At 40.2% G+C, this 22,887-nt stretch overlaps 1 protein-coding gene across 1 annotated transcript in view; it reads left to right on the top strand.

Moving 5' to 3' along the window:
- Window positions 1-6,401, top strand: part of Slc9a9 (solute carrier family 9 member A9) — a 611,274-nt gene extending 604,873 nt beyond the window's left edge. Inside the window, exons 15-16 of the mRNA XM_004834393.3 lie at window positions 3,200-3,305; window positions 4,617-6,401. Of these exons, the coding sequence (XP_004834450.1) occupies window positions 3,200-3,305; window positions 4,617-4,844 (334 nt within the window). The 3' untranslated portion in view covers window positions 4,845-6,401. The remainder of the gene's footprint in view (window positions 1-3,199; window positions 3,306-4,616) is intronic.
- The last annotated feature ends 16,486 nt before the right edge of the window (window positions 6,402-22,887 follow it).

Here is a 22,887-nt window from a genome sequence, read left to right as displayed (position 1 = left end):
GGATCACAGTTGCTAATTGCTTTGACAATAATCTTTTTTTTTAATTTTTTTTGTATTAAATTCTTTTATTGGTACATTGTAGGTATACAACACAATTACATTTCTCATTGGGAATTGTACCTTTACATAATGCGTCTTGGTTCTTATTTGTTCCCCATTCCTAGCCCTCCCTTCACCCCCTCCACCCTTCCCTATTTACAAAGACTTTATTTCCAATTTTTCAATTTCTCATCATTTTTCCTTTCCCTTCTTTCCTTTCCCCTGCCCCTCCCACTACCCCTACCCCTTTGGACCTTTTCTTCCTATTTTACATTATCGATTATTCATTCTAATCATTGGTATATTTTAGGTATACAATATAATGGCATTCATCATTGGAAATTTGCACCTTTACATAGTCTCTCTTGGTTCTTATTTTTCACCCTTGCCCGGCCCTCCCTTCAACCCCTTCATTCCTCCCTATTTACAAAGATTTTGTTCCTATTTTTCCATTTTCTCCTATTAATCCCATTCCCTTCTATCCTTTCCCCTAGCCCTCCCACTTCCTTCCCCTTTGCCCCTTTTCTTCCTATTTCACATTACCTATTATACATTTAGTCCTTATTTACACTTTCAGTTTCTCACACCAGAGACACTATTCGGTATTTACACGTGTGTCCTATTTATTTCACTTAGGAGTATCACCTCAATGTGCATCCACTTAGCTATAAATGTCTCTAATTTCTCATTTTTTATGGCTGAGTAGTACTCCATTTTATAAAAAAAACACATTTTCTTTATCCAGTCTCCAGTTGATGGGCATTTGGGCTGTTTCCAAGTTTTAGCTATCACAAACTGCGCTGCTATGAACATGGGAGCACATATATCACTGTGGTATGATTCTTTTAATTCTTTGGGGAAGATACCCAGCAGTGGAAGAGCAGGGTCAAATGGGACTTCCAGTCCTAGTTCTTTGAGGTATCTCCATACTGATTTCCACAGTGCTTGCACCAGTCTACACTCCCACCAGCAGTGGAGCAAGGTTCCTCTTTCCCCGAAGCCCCGCCAGCATTTGTTATTGGTTGATTTCATGATAGCAGCCATTCTTTCTGGAGTGAAGTGGAATCTCAGAGTTGTTTTCATTTGCATCTCTCGAATGACCAGTGATGTTGAACATTTTTTCATGTATTTATTTGCTATTTCTACTTCTTTATCTGAGAAATGTCTGGTCATTTCAGCTGCCCATTTTTCAATTGGGTCTTTAAATTTGGGAGGTCTGATCTTTTTAAGTTCTTTATAGATTCGAGATACTAGACCTTTGTCTGAGAAAGAGCAGGTGAAGATTTTTTCCCACATTGTGAGTTGTCTCTTCACACTGCTGGTGGTTTCTCTTGCTGTGCAGAAGCCTTTTAATAAGAAGAGATCCCACTTGTTGATTGTTTGTGCTAGTTCACGGGCAACTGAGGTTTTGTTCATAAAATCTTTTCCTACACCAATGTCTTCAAGGGTTCTACCTAATCTCTGTTCCAACTGGTTCAGAGTTTCTATTTTAATATTTAGATCTTTAATCCATTTTGATTTTAGTTTAGTGCATGGGCATCACCTCATTTCTAAAAAGCCTCCTCCTTCCACTGCCCTGTGCACACCATGAAACCTGGCAAGATCACGTGTCCTCATGTGGCCCAGCCATGAGGGCTGCAGTCACCAGCAGGGCTGAGCTCTGCATGCTTCGCTATCTAGAGAACCCAGGCAGCAGGGCACAGTGCACCATTCTGCCCTGATAAATTCTCTTTTTCTATGGGTGACATCGGCAGGTTCAAACAGCAAAGGGAGCCTTTGGATTATTTAAAAGCATCATATTTCCAGACCTCAATTTCTTCATCCATAACCTGAAGGAAATAACGCTTTAATGAAAATTAATAGAAGGTTATCAAGGACTTTTCAGATTTTCAGATATACCGTTACTTAAAGATGTTACTGTAAATGCCAGTATCCCCAACTTTAACTTCTCCCCTAACACTTCACTGGGCTCAGCAGAGGCCGGTCTGAAAGGAGGAATTGCGTTTTCCACCTGTAATTGAAGTTGCTGATTCTCTCAACCATCTTTTTAGTCACTCTCGTCACTCTCCTCACATCCTTGCTAGGCCATGTTCGTGGGCATCCCTGCTTTGCTGCTGCTTTTGTGTCAAATGATTCTCTGCATTGTCCTCTGCTCCCACACACTCAGGGAATCAGGGAAATGACAGGGAGGTGTTCTCCAGCTCTTGTAGAGTCATCCCCCAGATGTCTTCACACCCTGAGTGCCTGGGGGTGACTACAGATCTTAACAAGCCAGCCAATGTTAACCGCTTTCCATTTTTCCCTTTTCCTTTTTATTACAGCTTCTCAGAAAGTTGATGAGGTGAAATATTCACCAGCAAAGGAAATAATATAAAGCTTCAAAGTCATTTCTGATGGAATGTTGAAATAATTCCACTACTTTTCTTTGAGTAAGAAAATAATAATAAGACAACCTGAGGCAGGCTCTGGGGATTTCACTATTGATAGATTTGAGGGAAACATAATGGCTTCAGATGAACAGGTTTTCCTTTTAACTGGATAGAGCTCTTTGGGATGAATAGACAGGTGCTAGACAATAGAATAAACTTGGCACCAGCTTATTTACATAATTTGTATAGAAATGCACCGGTGTATGAAGTATAAAGTGATTGTGTTGAATAGTGAAAATAAAGCATTTTGGAAAACAATCTATGTTCACTATCCAGCTCTAAAATAACTGAACATTTTATGAAATACTTCATGTTTCTTTGTGAAAATGACTGGTGGTTCAAGACCTGTGTGTGTATGTGTGCATTTTTAAGAAAATACAATCTCCTATGCTATTGTTTAAAGTAATTCTTAAGAATGCATTCTCTAAGAAGAGGCAACATGGGCTGGTAGAGGGGCTGGGCTGGGAAGAGGAATGTTTGCACCTTTCTCTGATGCAGTATGGACTACTCACCATTTCTTTGTGATTAAAGGCTATCAGGAGGGCTAGAAAAGTGTGTGAAGCAGAGATTATAAACAGCAATTTTTGCAGGCCAAATTGCTTCCTAAATGAAGGAGTAGGAGATTTAAAGGTGAACATAACTGTCTCTTTAGCAGCATGCAGAGGTTTGTTCTGTGTGAGAAATGAAACCCTAACTCCCTTTTGACAAGTATTCCTTAACAGGCTTCCCAGATATCTGAAACCAATTTTAACCCACTCTGGTCCTCCACTGACCACCACACTACCAGAATGGTGTGGTCCGATCTCCAGGCTCCTCACCAGTCCTCAGGCCTATGGGGTGAGTAAACATCCCACAAGGGACAAGCTCGGTGCATACTGATGAGCCCAGGAGCCTCAGGGTTGTTATTCCTTGGCTTGAGCAGGGAGCATTTTTTAAATATGCTACACCAAGAAGCATTTCTCTTCTCTTTTCAATTGTTGCTGATGTTGGTTTATTCTTCCTTTATTTTATTGTTACCAATATTTTTAACCATAACATGAGCTTAGAAAATGTAAACGAAGTAATGTGTGCTCACAAACTGCTGAGTTTTGAAGTTTTGAATATTAGGCCTATGCTTTATAGCTCAAAGGAGTGGAATAAAAAAAATGCCAAGAAGCAGTTAGAATCATTACCGGCAAATCAGTGTCGGGCAATTGGAGAAGAGCAGAGCCTTAGGGTTGGAAGTACCCTTAGAGGTTGTGCAGCTGGCCGCCCCCTTGCATAAATATAGAACACACATCTCAGATATGTGCAAGGCACAGGGACCTAAAGCAATTTCTCAAAGTGTGGTCCTTAGCCCAGAAGCCTCAGAATCTCTTGGGAACCAGTTAGAAATGCACATTCTTAGGCCCAAGCCCAGAAACTGTGAGCCTGGGTCCCAGCAATCTGTGTTTCAACGGGCTCTGCACACTCTCCTGGTGCAGGCCAAAGCAGGAATCATGCCTTATTACACCTGGACAGTGCCCATCCTACATGTTATTTGTGTGGCCTTCCCAGAGCCTGTAGAAACTGAATTGAGACCTCAGCTCTTTCCTGCAAGAGAACCACTGTATGAGAAAGATTATGATTAGTCAGTATTGTTAGTTTCCAACATTAACTGCTATGATAACTTCCAACTATTTCTAGCCTTGTGACATTCATCCCCAGAAATACGCTGAGAAGGGAACTTTTTAAGGTAAAACATAACAGAAATTGCACTTTGAGACTTTTGTGATAGGCAGGAGCACTACAAAACCCCATGAGACTCCCTCTCTACTTTGGGGCCACAGATTCTAACTCCTAACTCCTCTAAACCCTAGTTGGTACCAATGTTAGAAAAAGCCATCTAATTCCATTTCATTCTCTGAACCCAAGGAGCCACTTAATTGGCATGTGTTCTGTAACAGCTCCCATTTTGGGCCTGTAGAATTCTCTTGACTGGGTAGAGCCAAGTTTCCAATGCTGACTCAGGGAAATGTGACCCATGCCCAAGCAGAAACCAGCCAAGGCAAGACACGGCGGTTAAGAAAAGGAAAAGGGATGTTGTGTTTTCTTACACAGTGGGACTGCTGATGTCTTCTGACTTCATCATCAAGTAACCTGTCTCTCCCTTTATCTTTCCAAAACTAGGAACAGTTAAAAGAGGATGACGTGGACTGCATTGTGAACCAGGACGAACTAGCCATGACTTTTCAGGAGCAAACCTCCACACCCTGCAGTCCTCCTCCAGGGCCAGATCTGGACCATAAAGCTTCACCCCAGACTTCAAGCAAAGAAAATATCTATGAGGGAGACCTGGGCCTAGGAGGCTATGAACTCAAGCTTGAGAAGTCTCCAGGCCAATCCCAGACAAATTAATTGGCATGAAGAGTACAGATGTAATCCCAAGTAGGGCAAGGCACACTAAGGACCACAAGCCAAGATGACGAGGCCATGTAGGGGAGAGGCTGGAAAATGTATTAAGAGCATACATTGGAGATAATCAAAACCTTGTCTGGTGCCTGCAGAAATGAGAATTTATTATCATCCTTCTGTATTATGCAGTTGAATTTAAAAGCAGCCATTTTTACTGCTGGACTGGGTGGGGTGGGAAAGGGACATCAGGAACCAAATGTGCTGGTACAGGGCATATCCATTCCGTGGACAGCTCTCCAGGCCCTTTGCTTGGATTCTGAATTTTATTCCTTTCATTAAGGAGAGTTAAAAACAAGAAAAAGAGCTTCTGAACATAAGCACATTTTGCCTACCTTGAAGGGAAGGTCTACTTGTTTAGTAAGTGATAAGTTTTATATTTTTAGGACTTGACTCCCTCTTGCTCTAAACGCCTCCTGGGACTTTGTACAGATCCAGGGAAGTGTTCAGTGCCCACTTCTGATGGCATCATAGAACCTGCACAGAATTGGGAACCTATAGTTCTAGTTGGCATCCTTTTCACACTGCTCCTGCCCTTGTCGAAGGGATCATGCACAGCAGGGTGTGCTTTTACTAAATGCACTGTCACTTTCTGGCTGGCTGGGAACCCTTGCAGGGAAAGCTGGTTTCTTTCCAACATGATGTTATACCTGCAGAATGAGCCTTCCTTCCTTACTTGCTTCCACTTCTTGGCTCTGCAGTGAGGCCCTCCTGTATGCCGGGTAATAAGATTTCACTGCAATAATTGCTCTCCACGTGGCAGGAAACTGTGTGTGAACCCCAGCCTGTCCCCCAGTGCAAAACTCACAGCTGGTTAGCAGCACCAGAGAGGGGCTGGTAATGAATGGGTCATCCCAAGGAGCCAGGGAGAAGACATCACAATTGCCTCTTACGAGGCATGGCTCATGGGCCATGTTGGAGAGAACAACACAATAGCTTTTAATTCTGGTGCATGGCCTGTGCCTTTGAAGCCAGAAGATACCTCAAGCCTAGCTTCTCTTGAAACACAGATGTTAATAGTAGACTCCAGGCTTGGCATGGTGGTGCATGCCTGTAATCCCAGCACTCAGGAGGCTGAGGCAGGAGAATCACTACAAGTTCGAGGCCAGCCTGGGCTACATAGTGAATTCAAGACCAGCCTGAACTCTTCTTTTTTAAAAAAAAAGAGAGAGAGAAAGAGAGAGAGAGAGGGAGAATAGTAGACTCCAAAAAGCAAGCTCCATTTGAGCGAGGCAGAGAATGATGCCTTCCTTAATCCCAGTGTTTAAATTAATGTATGCTTTGAGTACCACTTGTTAGGCCTTAAACATTAACTGTGGTGGTATTGGGCATACTGCTGTGTGCATCAGTTTTCTTGCTTTCCAAATAGTAGATTCTGGGGGAACAAATTGTTTTATACTCAACTAAGTATAGTCTTGTCATTCCAGGTAAAAATGACAAGTGGGGAAGCATGATGTTTTTTAATTTCACTTAATCCTAATAAAATTTTGTTATTACATGTGATTGATTTGGCTAATGGTTTATTCAAGACATCTTCTTTGTCCGGGCTAAGTGGCAGCTCTGGGTGAAGTGGGTACCAAAAGCTAACATGAGGGAGATGCAGGGGGTTCCAGGATCCAGGCACAGCCAGAGTGGCTGGTGCAACAAGACACTAAGGAATGAAGAAGCAGCGTTGGGCTAGGAGGATTCCCCAGAGAAGGGAAACGGAGTCAAACAGAGTGGCATAACTTCTTCCTTCTCACTGGAGGTGACCAGACTTTATGAAGAGCTATAAAATTAGATGGAGGAAACACTAAAGGATGAAGGAAAGAAGGGCAGAAAATAAGGATTCATCTTGTTTCTGCCTCCAGAAGGTAAAAGGAATTTTTTATTTCTTTATTTTGTATGAAGGAAGACATAACAGGAAAAGAGATTCCTCCCCACAAAAAAACAAACATTACTGGAGGCAGAAGTGGAGAAGAGAGGGAGAAATATGACTTAGAACATGGACATGAGATAGGTGAGGAGGGGAGGGTACACAGTCTAACACAGAGCAGCTCCCTAAGAGGGCACAGCAAAAACAGGCTGCTGCTGTCCAGACAAAGCCTTTTCCTGCTTGGAAACAAAATCTCCTCATGACTGAACATCACGAATCACTGCTAACAAGGAGAAGGGAGTACTATTTATGCAGATTGACCCCAAGTAGGTCTGACACCATGAGTCTGAAGAAATTGGGCCCGCCTAGTCTGCAGTACAGTGTTCCAGCTTCAACGTGTGATTCTCTGGCTCTTCCCCTGAATCAGACCAGGACCCCATCAGAAGCCAGTGTCCCAGTTAAGCAGTTCATACAACCAAATTCCTGTTATGCTCCTGTTGTGAACGATAATAATTTGTGATCTTAAGAAATTCTCTGTGCTTTGATTAGCAACCCCCAAGACTGTGAAATTCAAACCTATTATTTACTGCCAGTTTCTAATGAATAATAAAGGCAAAGGAGCTTTATTCAAACTACTAATTCTTCCACTCATTGTTAGAGCTCCAAACAGCACTCTAATTGTTTATCTGACTTGAGCTGCTCTCCATGCATACATCACACATACATTCACGGGTGATGCACATGTATGAGCTCTGCTCCTATCGGGGTCTCAGCTGGGCCTCAATGGTGTCCCCTGTGAGGTGTGGATGTACCTGAGCAACTCTGAAGCCTTGTAGAAAATGCTCATTAATCATGAAACTTCTAGAAACTTCTTAGAGAGCAATTTAACAGTATAAATCAAAGCTAAAAATGTAAATACCCTCTAACCCACCAATTTCATGTGCAGAACTTTTATTCTAGATATGTGATAAATTATACATGCAAAAGTATTTAGTAAAACTGAATTGCCATCCTTGCTAAATAAATCATAGAACAACCATTTCATAAAACAGCACCATATGTACTGATAAATCTGACTACTTAAAAATATGAAAAAGTATAACACACAATAAAACAAATTTAAAAACAAGAAAACTGAGACAAAATACATTTACATACTTTTTGTATGTGTATGGGTGTTAGACTAAGGATTATTCTTCAGAATATACAAAGAACTCTTATCAATGAATGATAAAAGAAAGAACTACCAAGTAAAAAAGTGCTGAGATTATATAGCTTTAAATATGAACGTCTTCAATCCAGAATTTCTACTTTCAGGCTTCTATGTAGAAAAATAAATACTTGACATTTGTGTGTAAGGTGGTATATGAAATGACATTCATTGTGGCACTCTTATTGCAAAATATTGGGGGAGGGAACTATCCATCAATAGCAAATGAGTTAGCTAAATATACCCATTCTACAGATTACTCTGCAGCAATCGATTACACTCTGTATAGAGATCACTCTATATCCATGTATGCAGGTGGAACATTTCCAAGATATATTATCAGTGAAAAAGTACCAGGCTGATAACCAAAAAAGGGGCAGGATTAGAAGGGCTGGTTTAGAGAATCATTTGGGCTATCTGTATTATTGTTTAATTTTATAATAATGCTATAATTGTGATTTTCCTGTTTGTTAAAAGAAAAATATGAAAAATATAAGTAATAAAGTAATGTAGGTTTCTTTCCCTGAAAAGAAGATCTAGCCAGAAAATAATCAGCTTTGGCATATGTGCGCCAAAGCAAGGACAAAAATAATCAGCTTTGGAAACAAGAGGTCAAAAATGCCATCCCAAAACAGCCTGTCCTTGCTTTACCTACCATCACTATTCTCTTGCTCAGTGGCTACTCTGTAAGGCAGGTAAGGTTGATGGGAGATGACATTTGTTTTTTATTCTTAAGTTCTTTTATTGGTACATTTTAGGTATACAATACGTTTACATTTATCGTTGGGTGTTTGTACCTGTACATGACGTATCTTGATTTTTACTTTTTCCCCATTACCTATACGATCTTCACCGCCTCCAGCCTTCCCTATTTACAAAGACTTCGTTTCTGGGGGTTTTTTCTCACAATTTTTCCTTTCCCTTCTTTGCTTTCCCCTTGCCCTCCCTTCACCCCTACCTCTTTGAACCTTTTTTTCCTATTTCAAATTATATATTATTCATTTAAATCATTTTAACCCTTATTTACACTTTCAGTTTTTCACACTAGAGAAACTATTTGGTATTTACAAATGTGGGTCCTATTTATTTCACTTAAGAGTATGGCCTCGATATGCATCCATTTAGCTATAAATGACTCTAGTTTCTCGTTCTTCATGGCTGAGTGGTACTCGACTTTATTTTTAAAAATCCACATCTTCTTAATCCAGTTTCCAGTTAATGGGCACTTGCTCTGCTTCCAACCTTTATCTATTACAAACTGTGTCGCTATAAACATGGGTGGGCATATATCTCTGTGGTATGATTCTTTTAATTGTTTTGGGGGTTTTTGGTACCAGGGATCGAACTCAGGTCCTTGCGCTTGCGCAGCAGGCGGCGAAACCACTGGGCTAAATCCCCGGCCCTCTTTTAATTGTTTTGGGAAGATACCCACCAGGGGAATAGCTGGGTCAAATGGGACCTCCAGCCCTAGTTCTTTGAGGTACCTCCACACTGATTTCCATAGTGGTCGCACAAGTCTGGACTCCCACCAACAATGGAGAAGGGTTCCTTTCTCTCCACACCCCCGCCAGCATTTGTTATTGGTTGATTTCTTGATAGCAGCCATTCTTTCTGGGGTGAGGTGGAATCTCAGTGTTGTTTTCATGTGCATCTCTTGAATGACCAGTGATGTTGAATATTTTGTCATATATTTATTTGCTGCTTTTACTTCTTTTTCTGAGAAATGTCTGTTCATTTCAGATGCCCATTTTTGAATTGAGTCTTTAAATTTGAGGGGTCTGATTTTTTTTCAGTTCTTATATATTCTCGATAGTAGTCCTTTCTCTGAGGTACAGCTGCTAAAAATTTTTTCCCACATTGTAGGTTGTCTGTTAGCTCTGTAGGTGGTTTCTTTTGCAGTGCAGAAGCTTTTTAATAAGATGAGATCACACTTGTTGATTCTTTGTGCTAGTTCCCATGCTACTGAGGTTTTGTTCATGAAGCCTTTTCCTATGCCAATATCTTCAAGAGTTCTACCTAATTTAACTTCCAGCAACTTTAGTGTTTCTGTTTTAATATTTAGATCTTTCATCCACTTTGATCTTAGTTTAGTGCATGGTGAGAGGTATGGGTCTAGTTTTAATCTTTGGCAGGTTGAAAGCCAGTTTTTCCAGCACCATTTATTAAGTAGGCTATCTTTCCTCCAACTAGGGTGGTTGGCTCCTTTGTCAAAGGTGAGGTGGCTGGGTATGTCTGAAGTTGTTTCTGTGTCTTCTAATCTATTCCACTGATCCTCAGGTCTGTTTCTTTGCCAGTACCATGCTGTTTTTATCACAGTAGCTTTGTAGTATAGTTTCAAGTTGGGGCTTGTGATACCCCCTGCCATGTCTCTGTTGCTTAGAATTGCTTTTGGTAATCTAGGTCTCTTTTGATTCCAAATGAATTTTTGGATTGTTTTCTCTAGTTCTGTGAAGTATATTGTTGGAATTTCAATTGGCATTGCATTGAATCTATATAGTAGTTTTGGAAGTATGACCATTTTCACTATATCGGTTCTTCCTACCCAGGAACAAGGGATGTCTTTCCATTTTCTTATATCCTCTTTGATCTCCTTTTACAGGGTGCTGTAGTTTTCGGTGTAGACGTCTTTTGCTTCCTTTGTTAGATTGATTCCTAGATATTTCATTTTTTTGGATGTTGTTGTAAAAGGAATTGTTTCCCTAATTTCTCTCTCAGTGAATCTGATATTTGTGTACAAGAAGGCTATAGTTTTTTGAGTGTTGACCTTGTGTCCAGCTGGATATCTACTGAATCTGGCAATTAAATCTAGAAGTCTTTTGGCAGAGTTTTTGGGGTCGTCTATGTAAAGTATCATATCATCAGCAAATAATGACAGTTTAACTTCTTCATTTCCTACCTTTATTCCTTTTATTTCTTTCTCTTTTCTAATTGCTGTGGCTAATTTTCCAGAACTATATTGAACAGGAGTGGTGATAGTGGGCATCCTTGTCTTGTTCCTGATTTCAGCATGAAAGTTTTCAGTTTTTGACCATTTAGTATGATGTTGGCTGTTGGTTTTTCATAGATAGCCTTAATCAGGTTGAGATACAGACCTTCTATTCCAATTTTCTGTAGCGTTTTCATCATGAATGGGTGTTGGATTATGTCAAATCCCTTTTCTGCATCTATTGAGATGAACATATGGTTTTTGTCCTTGGCTCTGTTAATATAGTGTATTACATTTATTGATTTATGAATGTTGAACCATCCTTCCATCCCTGGGATAAATCCGACTTGGTCAGGGTGTATGATCTTCTCGATGACCCTCTGTATTCTGTTTGCCAGTATCATGTTGAGGATTTTTGCATCTATGCTCATTAGGGAGATTGGCCTGTAGTTCTCTTTTTGGGTTGGGTCTTTCCCTGGTTTTGGAATCAAAGTAACACTTGCTTCCAGGAATGAATTTGGAAGCCTTGCTTCCCTTCCAATTTCCTTGATGAGTTTAAAGAGTAATGGCAATGGTTCTTCTTTAAATGTCTTGTAGAATTCAACAGTGAAGCCATCAGGACCTAGGCTTTTCTTCGTTAGTAAATTTTTTATTACAGTTTCAATTTCACTCATTGTAATTGGGGTGTTTGGAATTTCTATATCTTCTTCATTTAACTTTGAAAATTCATATGTATCTAGGAATCTGTCCATTTCTTCTGTGTTTTCCATTTTATTAGAGTACAGGTTCTCAAAGTAGGTATTGATGATCCTCTGGATTTCTGCTAGGTCTGTTGTGACTTCCCCTTTTTCGTTCTTAATTGCATGGATTTGAGCCTTTTCTTTCCTTTTTTTGATAAGGTTGGCTAAAGGCTTATCGATTTTATTTATTCTTTCAAAAAACCAACTCTTTGATTCATTAATTTTTTTGTATCATTCTCTTAGTCTCCATTGCATTGATTTCTACTCTGATCTTTATAATTTCCTCTCTTGTGCAAGCTTTGGGTTTGTTATTCTCTTCTTTTTCTAGGAGCTTGAGGTTCTGCATTAGGTTATGTATCTGAGTTCTCTCTGTTTTCCTAATATGGGCATTCACTGCTATGCATTTCCCATGTACTACTGCTTTCATTGTGTCTCATAGATTCCTGTATGTTGTACTGACATTATCATTTACTTGTAGAAACTGTCTAATTTCTTCTTTAATTTCCTCTGTGACCCCTTGGTTGTTCAGGAGGGTGTTACTCAATTTCCAGGTGTTTGTGGGAGTTGTGCAGTTTCTCATGTTATTGATCTCCAATTTTATTGCACTATGGTCTGATAATATACAGGGGATAATTTCAATTCTTTTACATTTACTTAGACATGTCCTATGAGCTAGCATGTGGTCTATTTTGAAGACTGACCCATGTGCAGCCAAAAAGAATGTGTATTGTTATTTTGTGGGGTGGAACACTCTGTAAACATCTATTAAGTCCATTTGTTCAATTACTTGGTTCAGTTCTAGAATTTCGTTGTTAATTTTTTGTCTAGATGACCTGTCTATTTGTGATAAGTAGGGTATTGAGGTCGCCCACTACAATTGTGTTAGTGCTTAATTGGTTTTTCCTGTCCATTAATGTTTGTTTTGTATAGTTGGGGGCATTCGTATTTGGTGCATATATATTTAGGATTGTCATCTGTGCCTCTTGGATTTTTCCCTTCACAAGGATATAGTGACCATCTTTGTCTCTCTTAATTAGTTTTGGTTTGAAATCTACTTTGTCTGCAAATAAGATTGCTACTCCTGCTTTTTTCTGGGTTCCTAGAACTGTTTTCCATCCTTTTACTTTCAGTCTATGAATTTCTTTTTGTGTTAGGTGTGTTTCTTGTATACAGCATATTGCTGGATTTTGCTTCTTAATCCATTCTGCCAGTCTATTTCTTTTCACTGGTGAATTGAGGCCATTAACATTGATGGTTATAAGTGATAGATATTGATCCATCCTTGTCATGATGTTTTACTTTTGTTGGTTCTTTTATTTCTTTTTCCCCCTTTCCCTTTAGTTTCTTACCTTGCCTGGTGGCTCGCCTCTGTTGAGCCTCATGGAGTTGTGACTTTCATTGGTTTTTTTTCTAGGATATTGTTTAGATATTGCTTGTAGTGCTGGTTTGGTGTTCATGAAATTTCTCAGGTGTTCATTGTCGTGGAAGTATCTAATTTTCCCATCGGTTTTGAAAGATAATTTTGCAGGATACAGCAGTCTAGGTTGGAAGTTATTTTCTTTTAGGGCTTGAAATACTTCACTCCAGGCTCTCCTTGATTTGAGGGTTTGTGTTGAGAAGTCTGCCATGATTCTGATGGGCTTCCCTTTATAGGTGATTTGTTTCTTTTCTCTAACTGCCTGTAGAATTTTGTTCTTCTGTTGGGTTTCTGGGATCTTGACTATTGTATGTCTAGGTGTAGATTTTTTTTCATCATGGCTAGGTGGAATTTTATATGCCTCACTTATCTGTATGTCCAGTTCTCTACCTCTTTCTGGGAAGTTTTCCACTATTACTTCTATGAAAGGGTTTTTTTTTTTGTCAATTGTACTTTCAATTTGTCAATTGTTTTTTCATGGACTGTATCAGTCTTATGGTATTCTTCTTTGCATCGTCTGGCAGCTGCTTGATTGATTTCTCATGGTCCCTTACTATTTTTAAGACATCTCTGTTTTCATGGTCCTTCACTGCAATCCTGTCTTCTATATCTGATATTCTATCTTCAGATTCCCTTCATCTGCTGTGGATACTTTCAATGGAGTTTTTAATCTCCTGAATATCTGTTTGAATCTGTTTCATGGATTCCATTTCTTTCTTATGTTGGGTGATCATGGTTTCCATTTCTTTCTTATGCTGAGCACTCATGACTTCCAGCATGTTTCTGAGCTCATCTATTTTTTTTTATCTGTTTCTGTTCTAGAGCCTCTAATCATGTCTTTCACTCAGCTCACCATCTCTGTAGTTATCTGGGAGATCATTTCTGCTTTGAATTTTTCTAGGACCTCATTCATCTGTTTTGTTACTTCCTGTGGTATCAGTTCAGGGTGTCCAGTTGGTTGATTATCAGACTTTTCCACCTCATTTCCCACAGTGTTTACCCTTGGTGGGGTGGAAATCTGAGTTTGTGCCATGCTTAAATGTCTTCTCATTTTTGCTTTTGGTACTGTCCTTGGTTTAACTCCTGGGTTGATACTTCGATATTGCTTATTGTAAGTATCTTTGTTGCTTGTAATTAGAACCCTTATGGATGATTGCTTCTCAGAGGTGTCTTCCAGATATAGCTGGTCTTTAAATTTTGAGTCTCTAATGACTCTGAGGCTCTCTCATTTTCATTATACCAGGCAGGACCACTGACTAGATCAATCACAACACCTTAGCCCAAGTGATACAATCAGCAACACCATGGCATCAAGTACATCATAGAAAATGACATTTTGTGGTAGTTATTAATCTATCACCTTTAACTGTGTGAATTAAATCAAAATCGAGGACCAACCCAACATACATTTATAGTGAATAAACTGTTTGATATAACAACTCTACCCTTCAGGATGGGGAGTTAGAAGGAGTTGTGGAGGGAGGGATAGATAGGTAGAAGGATAGGGGAAGTTTAGCAGTGAGGCCAGAGGACACAGCCAAGAGAAGGAAAAAAAGAATAATAGAAAAATAAAGAAGAAATCCAAATGAGGGCCAGAATATGAACAAAAAGGGAGATGAACAATGTGGGACAGCAAGAGAGTAAGTGCAAGAGAGAGAAAGGAAAGAGAAAAGAAAGAAGAAAAAAAGGAGAGAAAAACAAAAATTTGCAAAGAGTAGGAAAAAATTAAAGATAAGAGGAGAAAGAAAACAAACCAATAATACTAATTTTGGAAATAAAAAAAAAAAGAAAATGAAGGGCCTCCTGCAGGGTATGTCTCTGCTGTCACAATAGACAACATGGGTAGCAGTATGCAGATGAGTCTCAGCAAGCCAGTCACAAACCTGTGAGATGCAGGCAGATTTCTGGCTGCAAGTCCCAAGTTGAGCTCCCTGTCCTCCTGCAGGATTGCACTCTGCAAGGTGCTATTGCAGGTTTCAGCTGCCTTTCCCCTGAAGGAAGTCCAGGTTCCAATGGGAGCTGATGATCCCTCCAACTTACCCAGTACGGTGGTCTGGTGGTCCAGTATCCCCTGTGTCTTTGTAGTGTGGAGGCAGGTGGCAGAACAGCCAAGAGGCCAGAGGAGTAGTGGGGGGGGGGGGTCCTGCAGGCACCCACGCAGCTAAGTGGATCACTGCCGCTGGCATGGGCTGGATGGAGTGGGTTCCTTGCGACCCCCTTCTCTGGCGTCCACAGATTGGGAGCTGACATTTTGATCTGTAGTTTTCAAGGCTGATTATTTTCCAGCTAGGTCTTATTTTCCAGGAAACATGGTAGATACTGTTGTCCAATTTTGTCTAAGGTAAAGAGGAGCTATAAAAGAAAACTTGGTCTATTCTGAGGGTGGCCTTGACTTCAAGAAGGGGCATGGGGGGACATAGTTAAGAAAGACCCCAGAGGGTTGGAGATTTAGCTCAATGGTAGAACACTTGCCTACCATGTGGAAGGGCCTGGATCTGGATTGCAATCCAGGAGAGGGAGGGAGGGAAGGAGGGAAGGAGGGAGGGAGGGAGGGAGGGAGAGAGAGAGAATGAATTACATTTGAGTTCTGAGTGAGGTTTTAAAGGATGAGAGAGTTTTACCAAGCAGCCTGAATTGGTGTGGCCCATGGAGCTGGAAGCAGGGCTGAATCACCTGAGTACTGTGACAGCATTGTAGTCAAAAGGAGCAGCATAGACAGAGACAGGTGGGAATGAGCCTGGCACATTAGGAGAATTATTCCACATGGTTACCATATGGGTTGTTTATGTGTTGGGGGTGAGGGTGAGAAAATTAGAAGCAGTGCTGGAAATATAGAACAAACTAAAGAGTTTGACCTCGGATCCTGTGAGATTGGGGAACAATTAAAATACTGTTTTTCAAGCAGAGAAGATAATTGCATGGGTTATGAGGAGATGGAGTGTGAGTAAAGCTAGAGCTCAGTTAGAACATTATTTCAATAGCCCAGAAGAGAGGTGAAGAGAAACACAATGAAGGCAGTGTCAGAAGGCAGAGAAGAGGAAAGGTTCCAGATAAGCTTCAGAGCCACAATCTGCAAAGTTGATAACTGATTAGATATGGGAGATAAGGAGGTTGGTGGATACCAGAATTACCCCAAATTTAAGTTCAGATGATGATTGATTGGTGATTCTATGCACTGAGAAGGTATAGAAAAGAGGAACAGGTCTGTGGAAAAGTGGGTGAATTTAGGTCTGAACAGGATGAGCTTGAGGTTCTTATAGAGAGCTGCAGGAAGAAATCCAGATGTTCAAGTAAGTCTAAAGCTTAAGGAGAGGCTGGGGCATAGTTTGATGGTAGAGTATTAGCACATGTGAGGCCTTGGGTTCAGTGCCTAGCACTAATAATAATAATAATTTAATAATTACATTTATTATAAAATTTTAAAAGTTCTAGTCTAGAGATATATGTTTGCAGGCATGAGACCTGTACCATAGGTTCACAGAAGAGTTTTTCAAATGCTATATATCCCTCCTCACTTTTCTAACCCCTGCAAAGAGATTCTGATATATTGTCCCTGTAAGAGGATGACTCCACAATCTCTAAGAAAAGTATAGTTTTCTTCAAAGTGCACCACAGGTGATTCCAATTCATACCCTAGGGAGAATCACTGACAAGAAAAAGAAAAAGAGAATAAAACAGGGAACTGAGAGGTGCTAAATTCAGTGGTTGGAGAGAGGATGCATCTGTGAAACACCCTCTGCAGACTCACCTACTGTGAATCCAAGAACATCTAGCATTTGCATGGAAAAGGGAGTCAGATACAGGGAAATGTTTTCCACTGTTACCATGACTGTGGCGTTACACACCTGCTCCACTTCTCCCCATAATGGTCATGATGGCCATGATTGTCAACTGAGAAAATTATCGCATCCCCTGGTACCTAATATGCAGCTATTGATATGTCAAATTTTTTTCTCAATACTTTTCAGTAAAACCATCAGAAGCTGTTTTCTTTCAGCCGACAAGGCCAGCAAAAATACTTCAGTCTCTTACTTCAGTGGCATATCATCTCTCCAGGCCTGTATCATAATTAGTTCTCAGGGACTCTGATCACCTTTTCCTTCTCCAAAACATCACATTAGTCACATCACATGGACAATAAGTAGACCTTGTGAACAGGAAATATCTATTGCTCTTAACATTATAGTAAGACATTTACTTGGCAGAGTTTGGGGGGAAAAAACTGACAAAAACATAGGGACCTCCAACCTTGGTGAAACTGACAAGTCCAGCAAAGACATGTTGAGATATCTCCTCTAAGATGAAGGATAAACTGTTTTATTTAGTCCATTTTTTAACCATAAAAGGCACAAAACATATAATGACTTTGGATTTTCTCATTACCTACTCCAGCTCATTCACCAAGGTTGAGTTTTGTCCCCAACAAGTATATGGTACCTATGAATGCAACTTTTTTTGGAAAGAGGCACTTTGCAGATTTAATTAAGATGAAGTCAGATTGGATTAGCATGAACTCTAACTCCAATAATCAGTGTCCTTTAGGGAGGGAGGCCCAGAGAAGACCATGTGACGATGGAGTCAGAGATTAAAGTGATGCAGCTGTAAGGCAGAGAAAGCCAATAATTACTGCAAGCACCAGAAAGGAGAGAGGTGCAAAACAAATTTCCCTCAAAGCCTCCAGAAGGATTCAACCCCTTGATTTCAGGCTCTGAAAAGTGTACATGGTATATGAAATATCAGGCAAAGCATGAAGGCACATTTTAATTTATGGGAAGATGTAGTCCAAATGTCCATGGTCTCTCTGCTACTATTTCACCTTCTTTCTCCCAGTCTTCACCTATAACCTCACAGGAAATAATACATGAACAGTCACCTGAACATGCTTGGTTTACAGATGGTTCTGTATGACATGCAAGTACCACTCAAAAGTGGAAAACTGCAGCAATACAGAATTTTCTCTGGACATAATCTGTGAAGGTAAATCCTCACAACGCAGTGCACCTGGCTTTTCATTTTATTTAGAAAGAGAAATTGGCAAAGGTAAGGGTTGTACTAATTCATGGCCTATGGCGACTGGTTTGGCTGTATTGTTGAGAGTTAGAACAAACATGATTGGAAAAAGGGAGACAAGGAGGTTTGAGAAAGAGATAAGCAGATAGACTTCTTTGCATATGCAAATAATGCGAAGATATTTGTGCTCCATGTTAATGCTTACAAAATAATAATGACTTCAGCAGAGGTGGATTTTAACAATGCAGGGAACAGAATGATCCATTATGTGGACACTAGTTAGCCTCTTTCTCTAGCTACTGGTCTGTCCAGTGGTCTCAAAGTGACCATGGTTGCAGGGATGGAGGTTATGCATGAACTCAGAAACACAGATTTTCTTTCAGTCATCAAAGCCAACTTAGTCATAACTACTGCTGAGTGCACAATTTGCCAGCAGCAGAGACCAACTCTGAGTCCCCAGTATGGCACCATTCACCAAGTTGATCAGCCAGCCACCCAGTGGCAGATTGATTATATTGGACCATTTCCATCATGAAAGAGACTACACTTTGTTCTTATAGGAATTGATACTTGGATATTGGTTTTGGATTTCCTCATTTCCTGCTCCAACTCATGTAGCAAGGTTCACTGTAAACAATACTTTTGCCAAAAGTACCATCCATGGACTTACAGAATGCTTTGTCCACCTTCACAGCATTTCACAAGACATTGCTTCACATCAGTGAATTCATGTCATAGCAAATGAAATATAGCAGAGGTCCTTCGGTCATGGAATTCACTGCTCTAACCGTGTTTCCCATCATCCTGAAGCTGCTGGCTTGCTAGAACTATGGGATAACCTTTTGAGGACTCAGCTAGAGCATCAGCTAGGTAGCAAACCCTTGCAGGGATGGGGCAAAATTCTTCGGGAGACTCAATATGCTCTGAATCAGCATTCAATATATGGTGTTATTTTTCCCATAGCAGGATTAACAGGTCCAGGAATCAAGAGGTAAAAATGGGAGTAACACCCACTCACTATCAGGTCTAGTGGTCTACTAGCAAAGATTTTTCTTCCTGTCCTCAGCACCTTGTATTCTTTTGGTCCAGAAGTCTTGTTCTAAATGGAGGAATACTTCCACCCAAGATACAATAATGATCCCACTAAACTAGAAACTGAGGTTGCTGCTAGGCCAGTCTAGAGTCCTCATGTATCTGAATCAATAGACAAAGAAGGTTTTTATAGAACTGACTAGGGTTACTGAGTCTGATTGCCAAGGAGGAATTGAGTTCCTACTTCCTAGGGGTAAGGAAGTATATATTTAGAATAATGAAGGTCCCTTAGGGGAATTTCTTACTAATATTGTGTCCTGTGATTAAAGTCAGTGGAAAAATACAACAATCCAATTCAGGAAAAATTCCTAGTGAATCAGACCCTTCAGGAATGAAGATTGAATTACCCTATGAGCCCAAGAACTACAACTAGATGAGAACATAGAGAAGGGGTAATTATAAAGATAGCTTTGGGGACCGAGTGGGGCCGAGCACTTGCGGGCTGACTGGGATCTGCTTCCTCTGCCTTGCTCCACCAGCTTGTGACCAAGACAGGCTTGCAACCAAGACAGGGTGAGGAGGACCTCCCCAGGCATGCCCACCAGCCGCCAGCTTGGCTGCACAGGCACCTCCAACAACAGGCCCTGCCCCGCTCCCCCCCCCACACACCTGCCCCCCACCTCCCGCCTCTGGCCTCTTGGCTGTGCAGCTACTTGGTTCCACACTACAGAGCCACAGGGGGACATAAAAGCCATTGTCCTGAGCTGCAAAAGTGAACAACAGAGAAAGGGCCTCTCTTAGGCTCCCTGATGAAAACAAGCCCACTGGAAAAGTGAAGAGAATCTCTGAAAAAAAGGCATACCACACCACCATACTTGGTAAGTTGGAGGGATCATCAGCTCCCATCGGAACCTGGACTTCCTTCAGGGGAAAGGCAGCTGAAACCTGCAATAGAACCTTGCAGAGTGCAATCCTGCAGGAGGACAGGGAGCTCAACTTGGGACTTGCAGCCAGAAATCTGCCTGAATCTCACAGGTCTGGGACTAGCTTACTGATACTTATTAACTTATAACTGTGCACTGCTGTCCACATTGTCTATTGTAACAGCAGAGACACATCCTGAAGGAGGTCCTTCATTTGTATCTCTTATTTGTTATTTTCAAAATTACCACATTTTTTTTGCTATTTTAATATTTTTTTTCTTCTTTTCTACTCTTTTAATATTTTTATTTTGCTCTTTTTTCTTTCTCTTCTATTTGCTTTCCCTCTCTCTCTGCCTTGCTCCCTTGTTTTCCCACATTGTTCTTCATCTACCCTTTGTGTTCCTATTCTGGCCCTAATTTGTATTTCTTCTTTATTTGTCTTTTCTTCTCTTTCTTTCTCTTGTTTGTGCTCTCTGGCCTCACTGCTAACCTTCCCCTATCCTTCTACCTACCTATTCCTCCCTCCACAACTCCTTCTAACTCCCCATCCTGAAGGGTAAAGTTCCTAAATTGAAGAGTTTATCCAATATAAGCATATGTTGGGTTGGCCCTTGATACTGATTTAATCCACACAGTTAAAGGTGATAGATTAATAACTACCACAAATTATCATTCTCTAAGATGTATTTGATGCTATGGTGTTGCTGATTGTATCACTTGGGCTAAGGTGTTGTGATTGATCTAGTCAGTGGTCCTGCCTGGTATAATGAAAATGAGAGAGCCTCAGAGTCATTAGAGACTCAAAATTTAAAGACCAGCTATATCTGGAAGACACCTCTGAGAAGCAATCATCCATAAGGGTTCTAATTACAAGCAACAAAGATACTTACAATAAGCAATATCGAAGTATCAACCCAGGAGTTAAACCAAGGACAGTACCAAAAGCAAAAATGAGAAGACATTTAAGCATGGCACAAACTCAGATTTCCACCCCACCAAGGGTAAACACTGTGGGAAATGAGGTGGAAAAGTCTGATAATCAACCAACTGGACACCCTGAACTGATACCACAGGAAGTAACAAAACAGATGAATGAGGTCCTAGAAAAATTCAAAGCAGAAATGATCTCCCAGATAACTACAGAGATGGTGAGCTGAGTGAAAGACATGATTAGAGGCTCTAGAACAGAAACAGATAAAAAAAAATAGATGAGCTCAGAAACATGCTGGAAGTCATGAGTGCTCAGCATAAGAAAGAAATGGAAACCATGATCACCCAACATAAGAAAGAAATGGAATCCATGAAACAGATTCAAACAGATATTCAGGAGATTAAAAACTCCATTGAAAGTATCCACAGCAGATGAAGGGAATCTGAAGATAGAATATCAGATATAGAAGACAGGATTGCAGTGAAGGACCATGAAAACAGAGATGTCTTAAAAATAGTAAGGGACCATGAGAAATCAATCAAGCAGCTGCCAGACGATGCAAAGAAGAATACCATAAGACTGATACAGTCCATGAAAAAACAATTGACAAATTGAAAGTACAATTGACAAAAAAAAAAACCCTTTCATAGAAGTAATAGTGGAAAACTTCCCAGAAAGAGGTAGAGAACTGGACATACAGATAAGTGAGGCATATAAAATTCCACCTAGCCATGATGAAAAAAAATCTACACCTAGACATACAATAGTCAAGATCCCAGAAACCCAACAGAAGAACAAAATTCTACAGGCAGTTAGAGAAAAGAAACAAATCACCTATAAAGGGAAGCCCATCAGAATCATGGCAGACTTCTCAACACAAACCCTCAAATCAAGGAGAGCCTGGAGTGAAGTATTTCAAGCCCTAAAAGAAAATAACTTCCAACCTAGACTGCTGTATCCTGCAAAATTATCTTTCAAAACCGATGGGAAAATTAGATACTTCCACGACAATGAACACCTGAGAAATTTCATGAACACCAAACCAGCACTACAAGCAATATCTAAACAATATCCTAGAAAAAAAACCAATGAAAGTCACAACTCCATGAGGCTCAACAGAGGCGAGCCACCAGGCAAGGTAAGAAACTAAAGGGAAAGGGGGAAAAAGAAATAAAAGAACCAACAAAAGTAAAACATCATGACAAGGATGGATCAATATCTATCACTTATAACCATCAATGTTAATGGCCTCAATTCACCAGTGAAAAGAAATAGACTGGCAGAATGGATTAAGAAGCAAAATCCAGCAATATGCTGTATACAAGAAACACACCTAACACAAAAAGAAATTCATAGACTGAAAGTAAAAGGATGGAAAACAGTTCTAGGAACCCAGAAAAAAGCAGGAGTAGCAATCTTATTTGCAGACAAAGTAGATTTCAAACCAAAACTAATTAAGAGAGACAAAGATGGTCACTATATCCTTGTGAAGGGAAAAATCCAAGAGGCACAGATGACAATCCTAAATATATATGCACCAAATACGAATGCCCCCAACTATACAAAACAAACATTAATGGACAGGAAAAACCAATTAAGCACTAACACAATTGTAGTGGGCGACCTCAATACCCTACTTATCACAAATAGACAGGTCATCTAGACAAAAAATTAACAACGAAATTCTAGAACTGAACCAAGTAATTGAACAAATGGACTTAATAGATGTTTACAGAGTGTTCCACCCCACAAAATAACAATACACATTCTTTTTGGCTGCACATGGGTCAGTCTTCAAAATAGACCACATGCTAGCTCATAGGACATGTCTAAGTAAATGTAAAAGAATTGAAATTATCCCCTGTATATTATCAGACCATAGTGCAATAAAATTGGAGATCAATAACATGAGAAACTGCACAACTCCCACAAACACCTGGAAATT

The sequence above is a fragment of the Heterocephalus glaber genome, unplaced genomic scaffold (assembly GCF_053883595.1).
Source record: "Heterocephalus glaber isolate CG9 unplaced genomic scaffold, H.glaber_assembly_v1.0 deba00001504, whole genome shotgun sequence".
Classification (NCBI taxonomy): domain Eukaryota; kingdom Metazoa; phylum Chordata; class Mammalia; order Rodentia; family Bathyergidae; genus Heterocephalus; species Heterocephalus glaber.
The sequence above is the reverse complement of the archived record's forward strand: the minus strand, read 5'-3'. Positions and strand labels throughout refer to the sequence as shown.